This window comes from Opisthocomus hoazin, chromosome 3, assembly GCF_030867145.1.
Source record: "Opisthocomus hoazin isolate bOpiHoa1 chromosome 3, bOpiHoa1.hap1, whole genome shotgun sequence".
NCBI lineage: Eukaryota > Metazoa > Chordata > Aves > Opisthocomiformes > Opisthocomidae > Opisthocomus > Opisthocomus hoazin.
The window spans coordinates 80,268,450-80,288,518 of record NC_134416.1 but is presented as its reverse complement, the minus strand read 5'-3'; the positions used below and the strand labels follow the sequence as shown (position 1 = coordinate 80,288,518).

General features: G+C 40.9%; 2 protein-coding genes across 8 annotated transcripts in view; both read right to left on the bottom strand.

Annotated features, from left to right (window-relative positions):
- The window catches only part of DDC (dopa decarboxylase), an 82,842-nt gene extending 72,784 nt beyond the window's left edge, over nt 1-10,058 (bottom strand). For all 3 annotated transcript variants that reach the window (XM_075416758.1, XM_009941738.2, XM_075416761.1), the window contains exon 1: nt 9,887-10,058. The gene's annotated coding sequence lies outside the window, so the exon portion shown is untranslated. The remainder of the gene's footprint in view (nt 1-9,886) is intronic.
- A 4,167-nt stretch (nt 10,059-14,225) lies between these two features.
- Nucleotides 14,226-20,069, bottom strand: part of GRB10 (growth factor receptor bound protein 10) — a 149,826-nt gene continuing 143,982 nt past the window's right edge. For all 5 annotated transcript variants that reach the window (XM_075416753.1, XM_075416756.1, XM_075416755.1 and 2 more), the window contains 2 exons: nt 18,144-18,237; nt 14,226-17,355 (listed from right to left, as the gene is read on the bottom strand). In XM_075416753.1, the coding sequence (XP_075272868.1) occupies nt 17,209-17,355; nt 18,144-18,237 (241 nt within the window). In that variant the 3' untranslated portion in view covers nt 14,226-17,208. The remainder of the gene's footprint in view (nt 17,356-18,143; nt 18,238-20,069) is intronic.

Genomic DNA, 20,069 nt, shown 5'->3' with positions numbered 1-20,069 from the left:
AGCTTCCATAAAATATTTTGCTAGGAAGGGTTGTTCTCTTCCATCTTATTTTTCTTTGTTACCACATTTGGCTCCCACTCCATTTGGAATCCAAACGGCCTAAATGTAGGCCACATTTAAAGTGGCAGCACCTCCCCACCCAGACTGTGGCAGAGTTTGTCTCTGGTCAGAGGCACAGATTTTGAACCTCTGTGCTGAGGCCAGATGCTGCCACTCTAGAAGAAACCTGCCTTTACAGCAGTCTGACGTTCTGCATGGTTCTCTGAAAGACAGCCTAGGAAACTTCTCGGAGTTGTGAGATTTATGCTTTTTTCTTCCTGCTAACTCTTTCAAAAAGTATCTCTTATCTAGAAGTGATTTTGATTTACGTAATCTTAAGAGACATCTCTTCCACATCTACCACCAGGTTAACTTTTGTCAGCAGGAAGTGGTTAAATGTAATTTTTCACTCTTCTTCACTGCTCAGAGAATACAGGATGGAGGGAAAGTACGCTGAGGGAAGGAGAATCACTACCATATTTTATGCTAAACACATTGCAACATATAACGGAGCAAAATACCTGCTGATGGCTTCTGCTGAATTCTAGGTGGTAATATTTTCAGTTTCCCCTCTTTCAACAAGATACCAATCTAAACCTATGTCTGTTGCCTATTGAAGCAAAAATCAAGACAACTGCTCTGCATCTATATTAGTTGACTTGTGAACAATTTACAAGCAGTTAATATTTTACGTTGGTTGCTAATTTTGTTTATTAATATGTGTCTTTGGTGTGTAAAATCTCACTAATGTTTCATCAAAACTACGATTTATTTACTGTATCTTACACAATAATAAAATCATACAACACAGGTCATAGTCTACTTGCTATGCAACGGCAGTCTTCAAGAAAAATAATTGGAGTAATTATTCTACTATATAAAATAAAGCTTAACTCAAAATTCTTCAACTGCAAGTACAATGCATGTCAAGCACATTCTAAGCCTGCGACATGGCTAAGATAAAGGAAATAACTCCATGCGATGTTAAACAAGGGATGAATTGCATGACTTGCTTACAAAGGAAGACACTTCCTAGTCACTGAAAAAACATGAGAAATAGTGGTATATATTCAGTGGACACTTACAAAAAAAAGTTGGTTCCTACCAACCCTAGGACAGCAAGCTGTCACTAAAAGCCCAATGGTATTTCTGGATCCTCAAGACAATACACTTCTCTTCAGCTCTGCAGCTTACAGCTCTGCTGGCTGCTACCCAGGAAGACAAGCTGTAAAACTGTGATGGCAAGGTGACCAGAACCATCCTCAACTAGCACGCAGAAGACGACTGGGAAATAAGGGATCCAGAACATGTGTTAAGACTCAAAACATTTGTTATGACTCTGCCTGTTGAATATGGAATAGAGATAGCTGGAGCTGTGGGTTTTCTTACAATGAATTCACATCCTCATCAGGCATCTAAATTTAATTATTTAATCAATTTTTTTTCCAAGAAAAATTGGCGAATATTGCGATTGGGATCCAACTGGGAGTGCAGAGGCACTGTGCAGTGAAGCAGAGAACAACATGCAAATTACAGCAGAGGACACAACTTCCTATACTCACAGCTCATCTACACTCCATCATCTAGCACTACCCATTTCATAGTTCTATGTTCATCCTTAAATATCTATTAAATAAGTTAAATATCTACTGAATAAACCATTTATATTCATATCATTTCTTATTTGGTTGAAAAGATAACCCTCCTGCTACTTTTCAAACAAATGAATCATGCTTCTAGGCCTACACTTGTTGTGTTTTCCTTCTGGTTTCCTTCTACAGTTACTTTTCTTAAGCAGAAGGATATTTCATGCTGCTTTGGATACAACAAATTTTGATGCATCATCTTAGTAATTTCAAAGAATCTTCACTACTTATCAGAGGTCTCTGTTGTTAAAGTAACTACCACTAGTCTGTCGGAACTGTATTTTTTCAAAAGACCAATCCTCTTCTGAAAAACTGGATTCACATCTAACATGGAGTAATGCCGAGCAGTAGAAACTGCAAAAAGATGGCAAAACAATACCTGGTGGCAAGGTCAGCTGTATTAGATGTGATACTCTTTGTAATGTAATAATGTTGTAATAACATGATGTAATAACGTTCAAAGCTTCAGAACAGCAATCACGGTTCTTCACACAATTTTTTGCATTTTATGTGCCAAACATATGTACACTAAAAATAAATAATTAAAAGCAATGTGCAGCAAATAGCCTCCACCACAAGTTCTTTTTAAGAATGAGGCTGTGGAGGCTACACTTCATGCTAGGAACAAGCATGATAAATCAGAGGTGTGTGAATATGCCTCTCCTAGTGAAAGAGCACAAACAAGTAAATAGGTCCCCCACAGAACGTGCAGAACATCAAGATCATATTAAGTTCCAAAAACAATGAAACGTCAGTGTTATGGATGATATTCTAAATCAAAAGATAACTAGAATTTTCTTTTTTGACAGCCATTTTCAACAGGAGGATAAATAAGAACAGGTGAGAAAGAAAGTGCTAAGAGACAGTACTCACTGATCTGTGAAAAAGTTCTGTATTTTGTAAGATTAATAACGCTGGCTTCCCTATACCACTTTTTGTACTTAAGTCCTTCTACTGGCTATGAAATTTCCCCTCAATCTCTGTGCCCTTAAAACAACTGCCCATAAAAAGGTATTATGTCAAAAACTGTTGCTCCGAAAGGGTGCAATATATTTAAGAAACATATATTAAAAAGGATAAGAAATCTGCTCTTGAAAATTTAGAGGAATGTTGCCCAAAGGAATCTCCAAAATAAAGTTGTAGCAACAAAGACAGATTTTTTTCTTTTTTCTTTTTTCTTTTTTTTTAACCTTGGAAGGAAACACATGAGGAAGCCACAGTAGCAGCAAATGAGTAGTTCACCACTCAATCTTAAAAAGTCAGTTAAGGACCAGTAAGCAGTTAAGTAATTACTGGGCTGAACAAAACAACATTCAACACGGTAACAAATTACTGTAGTGCTAAAAAAAGCTTTTTTTTAAAAAGGAAGATTAAATGAGCAAAAAACATGTTTGTCTCTCAGATTCTTGGATAGTGTTAGAAAGGAAATCACCCAAAGCCAGGAGGATGTTCTTTAGGACGTACAATAGAAATATGCATCAATAACCCTGAAAAGGAGGAGGTAGAGGTAAGCGTAAGAACAACCAAGGGCATGGGTTGATTCACACAAAAGTTGTGTGCCATGGGCAGATATTCCTGAGATCAGCCTTACAACTAGATAAGCTGCTGATGCAGCTACAGAGAATCCTTACACTTTCATATAATCGTAATAATGTATTCAGTTCCTTTGTGTGTCTTACACATTTGTAAGGCTCTGGGTTTTATTGTTTGAATTCAAACTTTGCATCATAATAAACGTTATTTTCAGTAGCCTAGCACAACAAGGCGCCTACCCCGGCAGGTGTGGCAAGCCCAAGAATGTTCCTGCAATATATCTTCAGGAATCAACACCTGAAGATGATGTGTCTGTGTACCTGGTCTCCAGGTATCTAAAGATAATGGCAAAATATGGCCCCATTTAAAAGCTGGCAAGGCAGGCACATGAGGGGACAAGTCGTCATCCCAGTCAGCAGTGCCAAGAAAAAATTCTGGCATGTGCAAGGCAACAGAAAACAGGAGAGAGAGAGAGCGTGAGGCAGCTGTCTTGTTAGAAACCTGCAAATAAAGGACTTCTGAGAGCCTGGAAAGCTCTTGTAACAGGAGCTTAACATATATAAGCATGTGATTACATATCCACCTGAGTATAGGCTGTATAGTAGCATGTCATTATCCTCAACAAGCATGACACGGAAGGTACCACTAAATAATGAAATAATTTCTAGGACATCATAAAAAGGATTCTAGGGACAGATGCCAACACTAAATATAAATTTCCTTGGATGAAAAAGAATACTGAAGAAATAGGAGATTATGCCAGAAGAAAAATGATCGAAATGCTAAAAAACAGAAAGAAAGGGAAAACGTGGGACAACGTGTAATGTGTGCATGCAGTTGGAGATGGCTGTTTGTTCTGCTGGCTCAGGCCACTTGGCCAGTGGGGAAACCCCTCAGGACTGCAGCAGGGCCCTGCTGCCGGCTGGTGACTGCGCAGGGATGCCTGTGCATACGCCCCAGTTAGGGTGTGAAGTGTTTTCTGTTTGAGTATGCCCATTCCTTAAAGCTATGCTTATGCTGTTATTGTTTACAAAGCTTTCTGAATGTCTCCTATTACTTCATTGGTTAGTTTGAATTAATCAGTTGAATTGCTTAATTAAATCAAATGAATGGACGAATACCAAAAAATGTATCTGATTTCAGGACTTACATTTCTGTGCAATGATAATTCCATATCTACATTTGTTAGGAAGTTTGACTGTATACCCCAGTTTATCATTGGTCCTTAACACTAAACAGCAGTAAGTATAGTCACACAGTGATTTCCAAGCTTTTTCTGTAAAATCAAACCTTTCCCCTGCATCTACATTGTAACATTAAGTTTTATTTACACGTTATTTTGGAAACTTACTGATAGGAGGGAGTTTTTCCCTTCAGATTCAGATCATCAGTAGGATGCTTTTAATTACTAATCTTTTAATATTTAATACAAAGACATGGTTAACACCTTCCTAGTTTCTACCTTTCATGACAGATGCTTCAAAAAGATATTCTCTAGTCATCACTTCTTTCTTTCCAAAGATCCATTCTTTTTCTCTGTGGGTGTTTCCATGTCCTGTGTAAATTCTGTAAAATTAACTGGTCTTTTGTGCTTGGGCAGAAAATATTGCCATCTTACAGAACATCTTGAGTAGGTGTCAATAGCCATGGGCAAAAGATACACACAATATTCCTCTTTCTCTCCCACAAGTTCTCTTAGATGTTAATTTATCTCCTACTGCACTACAGGCTTACTCATCATCTCCTGTCACTAGCCATCACTACAGCAAGTATTCCTCCCAGTCCATTCTTTGTACGGCCCATCTCAATCACAGCACCTGCCGAGGAGGTCTGGTAGACATCCTCTATCTCAGCTGCCTAAAACACATGAAAGCCGCATTACCTGGAGGCTTTTGAATTTGTTAGTAACCATATGAAAGCTTGCAGTGAAAGGACGTCATCCCACCATCCCATCTCGCTCTCCCCTATTTTGTTTTTCCTATTAAAGAGGGAGCCACGGTAGCTGGGGAGGAGAGCTATGAATGTCACATGTTGAATAGTCAATACAGCATCTCAGGAAGCTCAGTAACATTAATTCTGAAGTAACACAGCATATAGGGGGAGGGTGGAATTAAGCCACTAAAAATCTCAAGGGCCAAACTAATGGACTTAGTCTAATCAAACTTGGTGGCACTGCTGAATGAAAACCTCTGTTTAATAACGTAGTTTGATCAGGAATAGCAAGGAGTTTGGATCCAGTCAGAAGCAGCTGATGAAATATACGAAAAATATTCTAGTGACTTCTGATTAATTCTTGGAACAGTTCTGGAATATTCAGTATTCTCTCAGATTTTCACTTTCAAAAAGACTTCATTGCCCTCCTGGAGTTTAAGAGAAGATTTCTCTTCAAAGGCACTTACCCCCTCCTCTAGGCAAGATTGAAATGAGTGGGCCTGGTTAGCTTTGAAAATAGAACAACATGAGGGAAGCCAGGGAAAGGATGAGGGGAAGAAAAAGTAAAGGGAGAAGATAAAGAACTACTGTTTTTCAACTTTCAAATGCCCAAGAGGAACTACTCAGTGAAATTAAAAGACAGCAGATTAAAAACAGACAGAAGGAAACACTTTTTCACATGATGTGTGGTTAAAACTGCAGAAAATATAATTACCACAGGAAGCACTGCAGTCAAGAACTCAGCAAGATTCTGATGGGTTTGCAGATGTATAAGGATATCAAACATATCAAGAGCAATTTAAAACTGCTGGAAGGCACATGTATTTCTGCAGGGAAAACTGTCCAAGCATTTTAAAACTGCACAAAGAAATGTGCTAATCAGAGTGAGACACAAAGGAAAAGGTCTCTGCAAGATAATGCGCCCACAGGATGCCATTAAAGAAACGTCACCTCCTCCTAAATCCTTTGCATTCATCCTCTCTCCCTCCCTTTAAAGGAACAGCACAGAGAGGGACAACATGAGCCCCACGGAAAGTGCCGTTCCTTCACCATGCTGTCTGAGATGAAAAGGTGTCTGCCAGCCACCTCCCCAGCAAGTGGCATTTCAGCGGCCCCACAGCCTGTCCGCTGCATCTGGAAATGTATATTCACCTTGAAATTCATTGACCTGGTTCTATGAGTAGCTGGATTGTTTCTAATTTTCTGAGCTCAGATTGTTTTTAAAAGCCAAAAGCACCATCTGTAGTATTTCTGTCATTTCCCATCTCACTTTTTTACATGACTAAGTAGTCATAGGAATGATGCCTGCTGCCTGTTACTTCACTGAACTTCACCTGCACTGTCATGTGTCAGAGAAAAGGAAATCCAAAAGGTGTCGGGTTTTTTCATTTCAATGAAACGGTTCGTCAACAGCACGACTGAGTGCCAATGAGGGAAAAACACAGGCAGGCATTACAAGCAACAGCAGCATTACTCTGACACTGATTTTGTAGCCTTCCTAAACAATACACTCCCGTGCATCACTTCTGTTAGTGATACAACAATTTCGTTTCTAGGATCCCTTTTCCATCACTTTTAGCCTGTTCCTTTACATCCTGTCCAGCAAGCAGCAAGAGATTATTCTCCTTCTTTTTGTAGCATCCTTCTATGCATTTTAAAATGCTACTGTATCCCTTGAACTCCAGATTATGTGACAGTATCGCTAACACCAGTGCTTGACATTACCCTAGCAATCAGACAGTAGACGGTACTGGGTATATAAGAAAAAGAATTTTCTGAAACATAAGGAATGTCACAAACGCAAGTTTGGCAAGACTGGCTTGAAACTCTGCAATGCTTATTTAGGGTTAACTGTATTCCAGTTTATACTGGAATGCAGAGCTACTGCTACTATGGCTTCAGTTGTCTCCAGTGAGACAACTGTCTCAGAAAAGCCCCATGCCCTCTCCCCTTACACCACTTTCAGCAACTGAAACCTTTCCACCTTCCACCTCCATCTTTGTTCAAACCACTTTGAAACCTTCCTAACCTCTCTGCTTCATATCCAGTCTTGTAAAGACAGGCAGTGCGTAACAGACTGGGAGATGCAGCCTCTACAGAGACTGTTTGATAGGTTACACAGTGCTGGAGTCACAGCTTTGCCTCCAGGTCACCCCATCTTCCTACATCCAGACTTACAGCATGACATTTCACTGATGACGAATCAACGGAAAAAATCGTCACATGCTGTCTTTAGTCCTCACACCAGTCACCATCTACTTAGAGACAGAATCTCTCTAATTGTCTGCCTTTGAAACAGCAAAGAATAAAATCAGGAAAAGAGTAATACATCTGACACAAGAAGAACGTTAAACTACGTTTGGCTCTCTACAAACCACCCAATTCCTCTGAAAACACACAAACAGAAAGGGTAAAACTAAAACCTATTACACCTTCACAAAGCTCAGCAAACTTTCCCTGAGTTTTAAAAACAAACATTCCTTTCAAAAGTGAGGGGGAAAAAACGGGTTAGTATTATTTAGCAGCAAACTGTAAGAGCAGCCTTTTAGCGTACAATGCTCTTACCAGCTCTCTGACTAGGAAACTAACACAAAAATTCCAATTTACCTTTCAAGTAATGACTATTTACCATAAATTTAATGTAAGATCTCTTCTCCTGTTTGTTTATTTGTTTGTGAATAGATGGAGTTACAATCTGCACAGGATCAAGAGAGAAGGTGAACAACGTACAACAGAACAACTGTTGCATTCAAAACATTTTCTAGAGGTAAGATATCTGCCAAGAGATAAAACATGTAACCAGCATGAGCATTGGTTAGGTGGGGAGATGCTCACCGGAGGAACACTGGAGGGCTGTGTACATGCAGAGGCAACTAACTTAGCCGAGCTGAGTAACAGGATTGCGATTAGGATACACTGGAAGGAAGATGAGTTTGTCGTATAGGTTGGACTAATGCTTTTCACTTATGAATCATGGCATTACAGAATACTGTTGGCCATACATTTTTGCTGTTTATGCAACATATTCTATGTGACTGAAAAAAAAAATACATCATTTTTGGTGCCTCAGAAGAATGAAGTGACCACTTTTGGTTGTATAAAGGAAGGAACAGAGTAAGAAATATATACTAAAGGGAGACTGTGCGAAAGACTGAAGCAACGGGGAAATCTCCCAGGGTTGTCTATCAATTAACCATTCAAAGAAACACTCTGACAACTTTAAACAACCTTTAGCAATTTTCTTTCCACTACAGCGTAACAACTCACCATCTCAGACACCATTACCCATCCCCTCACCTACTTGTCTTGGCTCTGCACACCTCCTGTGAATCCAAAGTTCAACAGAAGCCAGCTGACTGGCAAAGGGGGAAGGCAAAATACTTCTCACGCTTTCTGCACAAGATTAACTTCCATACAAGATTAATGTGCCAGCTTGCAGCCAGCTTTGAAAACTGTGCTGTTCCATCTCTTTTCTTAACCCCTACCACTCTCCCAAAGAGGAGGTTTCAGCAATCTCTTTGTTAACAGAGCTTTTAAATCATCTTCTAAACAGATAAACAGATGAAACTTCCACCTACCCCAGTCCTGCTACCTCACTCTACTAACTCTGCGGTATGGGGCAGGTAGGAGAGATGACAGTCTCTGTTTCACCAGCGAAGCAACAGTTTTACCCCATTATGTGCACAGAAAAGGCACAGCTGCCTAATTAAAACTCCACGGTCCACCTCCTCGGTCTCAGGAAATGCCCTGTTCTTGCAACAGACATTCCAGTTTCCTCACTTTGCTTTTAATCTGTGTTACTGCTGGGGGATGCACACTCTGAATGTCAGACTTCCAGGGTGCTCTTCCCTCAGGTGTCCCTCTCTTGAGGAAACCTTTCAGCAGGCATCACAGCTATACTGGAAACTTGGTTTTCATCACACTTTGGTTAGTGTATTTATTCTTTCTTTTCCTTTTATTTACCATTGACATAAACAGTAAATTTATGTAACATAAATGTAAATGGTAAAAATTTATTCATTTTCTTATGAATGAAAATTTTATTCATAAATTGAATTTTTGAATTTATGTCATTTTATTCCTCTTTCTTTTTCCAACGATATGTCTACTAACAGTAGTTCCAATCTCATCACCTTCTCGCTCTCTGAACCCCACAAGTGTTGAAATAATTTTCACTGTTCTACATTTAGCTACACATAAAATTGTAACATCAATGTACGGGGATGGCTTCAGTTCCTGTGCCATACACAGAACCTCTACAAGAGGACAAGCCCAATACGACACGTTCACAATGAAACCAAAGTACAGAACAGGAGAACTGAATTTTCAAACCTGACCAAATCTGAAAAGGTTAATAAAATTCCTCTGTCAGCTGGGATTCAGCTCCTGGATTGCCCAGGATGCCATCATTCAGAGGCACTGCCATCCCTCCAGACCGCTTCACTTTACCAGCAGTGCCCTCAAGTCAATTTTTAGAAGCAGTTAAAGAAAGATTCTCTTAAAATTGTTGTGAATTGCAAAGTTTTGATTTTAAAATACTTCATGAACTCTTGACTATTTCAACAAAATTGGCTTAGGCTCACATCAATTAAAATAAACTCACATTTAGAGTATTACGCTGCATTTCTAAAGGCTCGCGAGCTTAATCCTTAACAAATGACCGGACTTGTCAGCTCAGATCAGGTGGTGAAAGTACAGCAGTAACCACTTCCAGACGTCAGTGAGTTTATCCTTACCCGTTTGGAGATGTCGCCCCTTTCCCCAGCACTTTGGCAACACGTGTTTTCTGTAGCTCCCTTGCACTCCCCCGTCCTGCGAGGAAGAGCTCACCAGAAGCAGCAGAGGAGTTTTAATCTCGAGAAATGTCTAGGGCTTGCCCAGTAACCGGTCTTCCCTGCTACTGTGCTTGTCCTGCAGCGTCTCATTAATCATTAACCAGGCACAGCACTGTGTTCGTTACCCTTATCAGTCATTCCTTCGCAACAAGGGGGGAAAAAAACAGAGCTTGTGACTCCCCTCAGCGGCAGCTCGGAGACGTCAGGGTGGGAGGCACACGGTGCTTTTCTCTCATGGAGCGTCAAGTGAAAGCCTACATCCAGCACGAGGGAGCCCGCAGCTGGCTGTGGCGTGGGCTTTCTGGGTCTTTCCTTAGCTGTCGGTGCTACCTCCAGTTGTTTCCGTAGGAGCTGGCCCTCACGTGGACACGTGCACTGCATCAGATCAAAAATCTCTCTGGCCCGACACCACTTCTAATACGTAGCAGTGGACACGTAGGGAAGAAAGAATACAAATAGGGGCTGTCAAGTAATCATTCTTCCCTAAAGACTGCTCCCGGCGCTTGATGACGTGCGGGCCATGGACTCATGGAGTGAGAGGTGGAATTTCTGTAGGTAACGTCCGTCAGCTGAGCTTTCCCTGTCATGATGTTTAAGCCCTTCATGCACCCGTGTGAACTTATGCCACATGCTACATTTCGTGGTGGAGAGCACTAGAGCTGACACGAGCTGTCTACAAAGAAATATTTCTGTTTTTCCTGCACAGGCACCTTGCACATTTCAGGTGATGCTCTGCGACTGTTGTATTGAAAGAGAGAGCAATCCCATGTTTGGCATGCTGCTCATCTGCCTATGTTTTTCTGCAAGTCTGTTACGCTGCCCTCAGTCTCTGCCTTCCAGTTGGCTGAACCGTATTTGATTGCTCCTCTGACCACCCTTTATGCTCTTCCTTCTATCTCTTCCATTTCTACCGCATCCTAATCCTCCCTTCCTGCTCCCGTCCCTAAGAGTCCCTGATCCCTTATCCTTTCACAGACAGCAGCTTCTAGGATTTTGTTTGTGATGGTGTGCGTACAAGCAAGAGGTTGCAATGCCTTCCCAGGCATGCTCTCTTCTCTGAAGCGCTCTGTTTTCTAGATCTAGTCAAAAGCTTGTCCCATCAGTTGATTGTAAATATTTTGAGGCAAACTTTTTAAGCCTTCATCAATTTTCATTCTTGTTTAGCCAGCTGCTTTCACAAACCACATAGTCTTCAGTGAAAAACCAAATTAATTCTTCTACTCACCTCTTCTGTAACTATTGGTTTGTGTTCTTCCATGACTAGATGCATTGTGGGGTGCTTTTCCAAGCTCTAATCCTCACAGCTTGCCTCATTTCTGTATTTGTTATTGTCTTTGGACCTGATTTGGAGAGTACTACACTAACCTGAAAACCAAGAGTTTGTAAGAGTCACGCAGAGCACACCAATGTCCTGCGGAAATTCAGCAGCCAAGAGAAGTGTTGTGGGGGAAATCAAATACTGAAAAGTTCTAATTAAATTACAGGTATTTCAGAATAGGATGTATCTAGCATTCTTTGTGGGCCAATGAAATCGTACATTTTCAGTACTGAACTTTGCCATTTGCTTTAACCATTCTCATCGTTGCTGCCAGAACCACACTTTTACCTTTCTTTTCTCTTGATGGGAGTTGGACAGACGGTTTGGAGAATGGGTGGGTCATAGAGAACACCAATTCCATAGCTCTTTCTCTGCTTGATAACCCAAAATGCCAATCCTCACACCTCTGGACAATGTGTTTCAAAAGCAAAATAAAATGGAGGTCGTTACATAGAAGAGTCTTCACAAGTGTGAGGGAAGAGGAGGGGACACTTACTCTTAAGGGACCGGTGAGCAGCACTCAGGCGTCACACTACTGTGTTCCTAGTCGCACCGCAACCATCGCTTGGGCAATACTGCCCAGAAGTAATTCACTGCTCCATTTCCATCCCATCTACCTCTTCTGAGCTCTCTTGACGAGTTCCACCTCTGACTGGAGCTGAGCTGAGCTTCAGAGCCCATAAACCCAGGCTGCGCTTCAACTCGGAGCCGGCAGCTGTGTTTCTAAACTCACCTTCCTGTTCCCCAGTTGTGGCACCAGAGCCTTGCAGCCAGCAGATGGAGAACACCTGATTATAGCAATGTGGATGAACCTGGGTAACCAACAAGTGTCATAAGACCCTGTTAATTACAGCTCAGTGTCTTGTGATGAACGGATCTTTCTTGCTAAAACATCTGCTAGTATCTATGTAAAATGATGAGCAATTAGCACAGAACGTCTTCGGGCTAGGAGTTTGCAGTGTGTTACCCAAACTAATTTATTTTGAAGTCTCAGATGTGACTAATGGCAGTACCTAATGAAAATCATATAGCTCGTGGACATCGTTATGGTTATATTAGGTTTTCAAATACTAATTAAATTGTGCTCCAAGTTAAGGAAGGAAGACATAAGATTTAGGATGCAGAAGCAACTCAAATTCAGGCAATGGGGGTATTTCAAAGGAAGATACTGCTTTTCTCCATCTGCTGATACCGTTGCTGAAGTTCCCAAGATGTTAGACAATATCCCAGGCACAAAGCAATATACAAGCTGGACATTAACAAACCAGATTAAGCATTACTAAATTAGCACTAACATGAACCTAAAGTCATCTAAAGTTCGACTTCACTTGAAGGGAAATGGCTCATCTGGTGATGTTTTTCTGATCTGGTTTTGCAGGTATAAGGGGCAAAGGCTGAAGCAGCAACTTGGCGTTAAAATCAACCTAACTTTAGGGTTCTGTGTGTCCGGATAGAAGCGCTGCAGCCACATGCTGTAAAACACTAGTCTGAAGCAAATTTGCTCGCAGGTTCAAATGCATCCAAGCTGTTTTGCCGGGTGAACTTCATGCTAGCAGGCTTCATGTGGGATCGGACATCTGGTTATGTCTGTTGTCCTGCGACCGAGGTAAAAGCAGCACAAACCTTCTGTCAGGCAATTAATTCAGATCTGTACCATACACCCATTTCTGACCCAGACTAATTTTGTCCTGGTGATGCCCTGATAGCACAGCTACCTGCTGTTAAGGTCCAGGGCCAGGCTTGGCAGGTGCCGCTTTGCCCATGCCACGCTGTGGGCAGCTGGGACAAACCAGCAGCCAGTGCTGCCCGGCTGCCGGGCAGGCTTACTGACACCTTCTGACCCTGCTGCCTTGGTTTTCATGCCATCTTCTTGTCTGTTCCAAACGTAATTTATAGAACAGTGTAAGGTGGGGGCTCGGGGCTGGTTGGTTTGTTTGGTTTTTATTTTTACAGATTTGTGTAGAACTGCGGAGGGAGCCAGTTTCAACGTTAGCAGAGCTTCCTCTTCAAACCTTCCATCTTCAAACCTTCTGCAGGCAGGTAGCCCCCTTTGTTCCACTCGGTGCACGCAGGATAGTGAACTCTCAGCACTTTAACATGCATCTCTGTATAGAAAAAATTTGGGGAATGTCAAAAGCCAAAAGAAGTACTCTGCCTTTTATCTGCTGATGAACGAATTTCCTAGTGCTATCGGGTAACTCACGCCCCAGCGCAATGCAGACTCACAGGAAGACACAGCATGATGCAGCAGCCAGAGTGTGACTAAGGCTTGAAGTGGAATGCATTCGATGGCTTTTATGGATTAGCAAGGCAGAAATAGGAAAGGATTGTATCCAACAAAAATGTGAAACATTTCCAACCTTCTATTAGTTTATCTACCAGAAGAACCATCAATCACCCCCACCCCCCCAAGGCTTTTTTAAGCAAAAACATATTTTGTGCAGATGTGCTTTTCTACCCAACTGCTGCTGGATCACTCAAACACAAGGATTACAGGGGTAAATAACTGCTTTCTGAGAGTACTAGGGAGAAGTTTCCTGATCCGACAGCTATCAGGCCAATAAAGTGCTTTATGCAGAGTGTGCATTTTCAGTGAATTACAGCTTTGTTTTATGACCCAAAAGATGCTCACGGTGTATTTCCTGATTTGACTCTAGTAACCTTCCCAAATGAGTACTGTAAATATCACAGCAGAATATCCCCAATAATCTTCCTCAAACAAAAGGGGTGAACAAGTTCTTTTTTCAGTAAAGGGTAGTCTGTCCCAACAGGAATCACAAGACAGAACAGCCAGAATAGAGGTATTTTGGGGATTCTGTTTTCCTCTTAACTGTTTAATATAACCCACCCCAAATAACCCAGAATTAAGGCAAGAGATACATGGTGTACAGATATATCCAAAAGAAGACATTCATTCCAATATAAAATGAATAGCATTGTATTAACGTTTATTTCTAATTACAAGAAACAGAATATCAGTCCCTTATTTGTACAAAAATACCTGAAAGATTACAATTAGGTTCACAAGCCAAAAAGCTATTTACAGTATGAAGCAAAGCATATTGAATAAAGGTTTTGTCTCTTAAGTTAATACCTTTTGCATTCCCTGAAACTTTAAACTTTATTCCATTTTACAGTCACTAAATCTTGCATTGTGACAATATAATTTACGATAAGCAAGTCTTGCCACTGGAAAGGTGCATTGATTGGTCAAACTGTCAGGTATTTAGTGCAGAAAAGATAAGACAAAACATCTAAACTGAGGCACGTGTTTCTTCAAGATTAATTAACAAATAAAAGGTTTTTTGTACTTTAACACCTATCGTAACATAACTTAACTAGTAACCTCATTACCAAAATGGTTTGGCATTTTCCTTCTCAACATATTCAAGATTGCTACATGAAGTATTTATCTAGAAAATAAAATCACAGGCAAAAAGATAAAAATTCAACAGGCTCCAAAACAACCCTGAGCATCCCCTTTACATTCATGTCATTTAAATACAAAAATAAGAGTCAAATGTCCTTCAGTCCTTGGTATTCTGAGCTGGCAGCCAGCTGAATCTGTTGGAAAACTAAGGTGGTATTGACTGTTTTCCAGCAGAGAGAAGACAAAGCAGTGATCTGCTTAAGTAAGATTGTTGCCACTTTGATGGTGGTCACTTTCTCAAAACAGTTCACTTTAGCTGGGAAAAGTACAAAATACTAAGTCAACCATCTACATACAAAAATCATGATTCATAGTCAAACTTTTATTCTCAATTTAAATAAGATGCAAGATTTTTTTTTTTTTATAAATATGAAACACTGCAAATACTATCCGCCTACTGGGAAAAATGCATGGTTGTCACTAAGCTATGTAAACAGAAAAACTTAAAACTACAGCATAAATGGTCTTATTAAACTGGTAATGTAGTCAATACAAGTATCTTTTTTGTCCTAATAGGGGCCAAATAGAAGCATGCAGAGTGAAGTCAGACTTAAGTTAGCTTAATTTCAAGGTTTTAAAATACATTGTCTAGAAAGCAGGAACACTCATTTCTCTATGTACAATTAAAAAAAAAAACCAAAAAAGGCTTTACTAAAAACAAAATCAAGTTTCTTCATTTTTAATCTCTAGACATTAAATGGAAAAAAAATACTAACTGTGTTCTGTAAACTAAAATACAGTGTTTCTATACCATTGACATAGTTCTAAGCTGATACGGACAACTCAGGCAGGTTATGGTTTGTCTTAAGCTATTCTCAACACTACACGAAGACCTCAAGGCGTAGGATTGGTTCTCCTTCGTTACCCTTTCAGATGGCTAGGATCTCAAACCCAGTGGCAAATACTAGTCAGGATGAAGTAGCCTGTGTAAATCATGTACGATCTTGAGAAAGTTCCGTTCTGCACTGCGCTCTGCAAGTCCCCAGGGCGGAATACTTCTCACTGTGGCTAACAGCAGAGGGGACTGGGAAGTTAACGCAGCAACGGTTCCTGCACCAACCGCGCCGCTGAAAGAATGCTAGTTGCAATTGGAGGGTCATGGTGGGACTTGTCGAACTTTGATACTGATTTATCATCAGAAAGTGTTACGATGTAAACACTAAATAACTGATTTAAACATTAACAATGAAGTGGTTCTGATGACAAACCAGAGCCAGAGCAGGATACGTGCTTGTCTGCCATAGATACTGGCGTGCTGCAGCGTGCGTGACACAGGGATCACCAGCTACCACGATGGATGATACTGCCAGCAGCTAGTCCACAATCAAATGTGTTTCCATGCCCCGTGTGTCCTTTCTCACCACGTAAACTTTCATGGCCCTGCAGAAAGCAGAAGGGGTACAGTTCTTTTCATGTGCTGTTCCCCAGGAGAGCTTTGTGTCACTGTAGCTTTACTGGATGGAAAGAGCTCTTTGAAGCAGTCCAAAAACTCAAGGAGCTATAAAGCTAAAAACACTGGTTTTTGTTTTTTTTTTTATTTTCTCATACTAAGACTACCTGCAGAAGAATCTTCTCACAAAAAACGGTGGTTTCAAATACAAGTGTAGTCGTTCAGTCCTATTCTATTTAGTAACAGTAAGTTTCCTCAGGAAAACAGTCAAAAGGCTGTAAAAAACAAACCATCACTCCAATAATAAAAATTTGTGCATAGAATCTAATACAGTCTTTGCATGACTGGATGCCACTAATCTGCCATCAACATACTACAGCCATAATGCTACACGTCAACAGTTCTACAAGTACGTATATGGTGGTATGTTCTTTTAGAATGGTATCCTCATTGCTTCTTCAAAGACTTCTGCAGATCACTGAACCTCAGGTCTCCAGAGAAGTTTTGAGACACACGCGCGCGCACACACACATACACTTCTTGATTTTCTTCTAGATCCTTTTAGGCTGAAGCATTCCATACATTTTAGGGTGCAGATTAATACCCAACTCCTGCATGAATTTTAAAAGCCACATCAGCTCCTAATATAGGCTGCATACAATATCCGAAACAAAGTAGGAGTGCAAAAAAAGTGATCGATACAAAAAGTAAACACACTAGTCTTAATTGTCAAGATTATTCCAGGGCAAGAGTTCTTTTCAAAGATTTCTCTTCACACTTGTTCCTGTTAAGTGGCCCAGCCAAGATAGGTTCCAGTTTTGTTTCAAATTTACTCATGGTTTTACATACCCTCCCCCCAGTTTTGGGATGCTGGGACACTCAGCAGCAATCACTCTTAGGTGTTAGACAAACCAGCAATCTTGGTCTGTTGGCACCTGTCGAATCCATCCCTTTCAGAGTCCCAAGGTGCATAATATTTTTATTTTTTTTTACCAACTTACAAATCTGCCAATTCCCCAGTGTCAACGTTCTCTTACAATTACTCTTCTAGCAAATCCAGTCTTCAGTGAGAGTCAGATTTGAGGTCATAAGGCCACGCGGATGCAGTGGTGTTTGAGTTTGCAGGGCAAGACTCCTTTGTTTAGTTGATAGAATTCAACGAGCTGGATGAGATCACTGAATTTGGTGTTCCCGTCATCCAGGCTGAAAAATATCTGTCCGTCATCTTCACACTGGGGAAACAAAACGTCCTTTTCAAGTCAGACTGCACACGAAGAGATGCAAGTGTGGCAAAACATAAAGAGCACAGGTGTGTGACGTCAGACAAATGATGGGCGCTGCCCAAACAACCTGGTGCCCAGAGGTCTTCAGGAAACCAGGCACAGCACTAGGAAAGAATGTATGCTAACCCAGCCTGAGAAGTTTTGCTTATGAAACTGAAAGCTTGTGGGCAGAGTAACTGAAAGTTGCAGAGACAGCACTGGTCTTCATTACACAAAACAAAAATACTCCAAAAATATTTGTTCGCTGTTTGTAAAATTGGCAGGCGAAGCAAGGGAAGAGGGTTTGGACCAAACAGAGAGGTCTACACGATCTTAAACTTCTGATGCTCTTTTTGATCAAGCTAAAAATCAAATAGGTGCTCGATATCTCAGTGCAATGTTATTTCAAGCTCTGTGTTATTGGATAGCCTCCAGAATAAAACTTTTTAAAGTTTCCCTAAGTTGTTGTACGTTTGCCTAAGCGACGGGGAGACAACTGCCACTGCTGTTGCTGTCAGTCACAGAGAACTTGTTACTTCTGTACCTAAGCGACTTACATTAGTTTTCCAGACAATGTTAACAAAGAACTTTAATCAGACATTTGACAATTCTAAAGAGTACCTGCTAATATACTTGCTATTGGAAACATCCCTGTTAATTAAATCAGTTATTAATAAGAGGTCTCTTTGGATGTTGGCAAAGCTTTATTGACTTAAAATGTCTCTTTTTGTGAACAGTACCAAAAATAATCTACTTACCGGCAAGATTTGAAAATGCTTTATTTTTTGATGATGGCACAGCGTAAGTACAAATGCCTTTGGATTGCTTTGGCTGTCCCGGAGAAGAAATAGTCTAGGAGAGAACATTTTTAAGCACACACTGAATACCACAATCCATTTCTTCATAAATAACCAGAACGACTAAGTCGTTTTGTGCTATTGCCTAACTCTTCTCTAGTTGCATTAACAGGCGATTCCAGAACTTGCAATTTGCTTTTAATTTTTATACCATGGCTATGCAACACTAACAGATGAAGAAACCAGCAGTGACAGTAGTTCTTCCCCTATGAATGTATGTACGAGACGACTCTTCAGGGTCTAACTGAGCTTTCTTTCCATTACTGATACGTACTCATTTAACTCCACAGCAAATCTGAATGTCTGTAGATGGGAAAGTAATACATGACAATCTGTTCCCACTCTCCAGTATCTTGCACCAGTTTATAGAAATCCAGTGTTAGCAAAATTATGTTTAAGTTAAACGGCTGCAACTGCACAGAAACAGCTCAATAGTTTCTTAAAATGACTTCTCAGTTAAGTAGCATCCACATTATCATGATGGGTAAAACACACACTGATTTTTCCTCTAAAACAGTCACAGCACTTTTCCAGTAGCATCACTGGAAAGGAGTATCAACATCATACACCACGTAACTGTCACTTTTCAGTTGTCCCACAAAATCAAAGTCCTAACTCAAATGGTTAAACACGTACTTAGCAGAGGAGAAAGAAATCTAGTCAAAAAATAGGAACCAAGGAAGGAGAACCTCTCCATGCCACAGGAAACAAGAATATGCCTTTGATGTAAGGCTCACAGCGCTAATCACTAGTGGATTTGTGAGACGGCCAAGCACAGTACCAGGGCAGGCCTCAAGCCCTCTTAACTTCTAACCACTAAGCCAGGAACACACTTTTCCAAGGCTGAGTTGCAAGAACTGCTTGTAGCCTTACAAACCCAGAAGAACTTACTCCAGCTCCTCAGAAACGACTGAGAAATGTCAATACCACAAAAATGCACCGTCATAACCAGGGTCACTTCAATACTCAGAGACAGGCGTGTCTCGCCATCACCAGAAACCATGCATGGCATCTGAACATTCCTTCTCAATCCTAGCAAGACCAGATGTGTGAAAAAGGGACCAAAGACTTTACACATTAGGATCCATCTCAGGGAGAAAGATCTTACCTGCCTTGTGGTTACTGCAGTTCATGCAGGTATCTCTAAGTTATGTTTCATCCAGCCGTTTCAGATGCTGCATGGTTATCATATGCTGTTCTGTGCCACCATATTATATGGTGGCACAGAACAAGCTCAGCACAACTGATCCTGCAAGTGTTTACTCAGCCTCTGGCAAGCAACAGGCTGTCCACACAAACAGTGACTACAAAGATAGAGGCATTCTCAACAACAGCTTCCAGAAGCAGCCAAGGGATAGCGGTATCAGCTGCATACATACACTGCTGACCATCTTACATGAGCCATCAGAAGAGTGTTAACTTCCTATCTTTTTTGGTTGAAGAACACAGAGAGCAGGAAAACACAGGCAAGACTTTTCTGTGCTGAAAACCATGATCCTTAGGTCTCAGAGCACATGGGTAACATGGTTCTTTTGCCACTGCTGACTGGTCTCGCTACAGTCAGACAAAGCAGTCTTTACCTTCCACAGTGAGCAAGCTGGCTAGGGACAGATTTAACACCGCCTCAAAGGCACTAACACATTTAGGAAAACCCCAAGAAGGACAGGCCATGAGATTCCTAAGGCAACAAGTACAAATGAGCCCAAGATCATAACGAAGATCTGCAGTGTGAGAGAACCAGAAACCCAACAAGTCAGCAGGGCTCCTTTGCTTTCTCTGTCTCTCTTCTCTGTTTGACCTGCTAAGCTAAAACCCAATAGCCTTAGC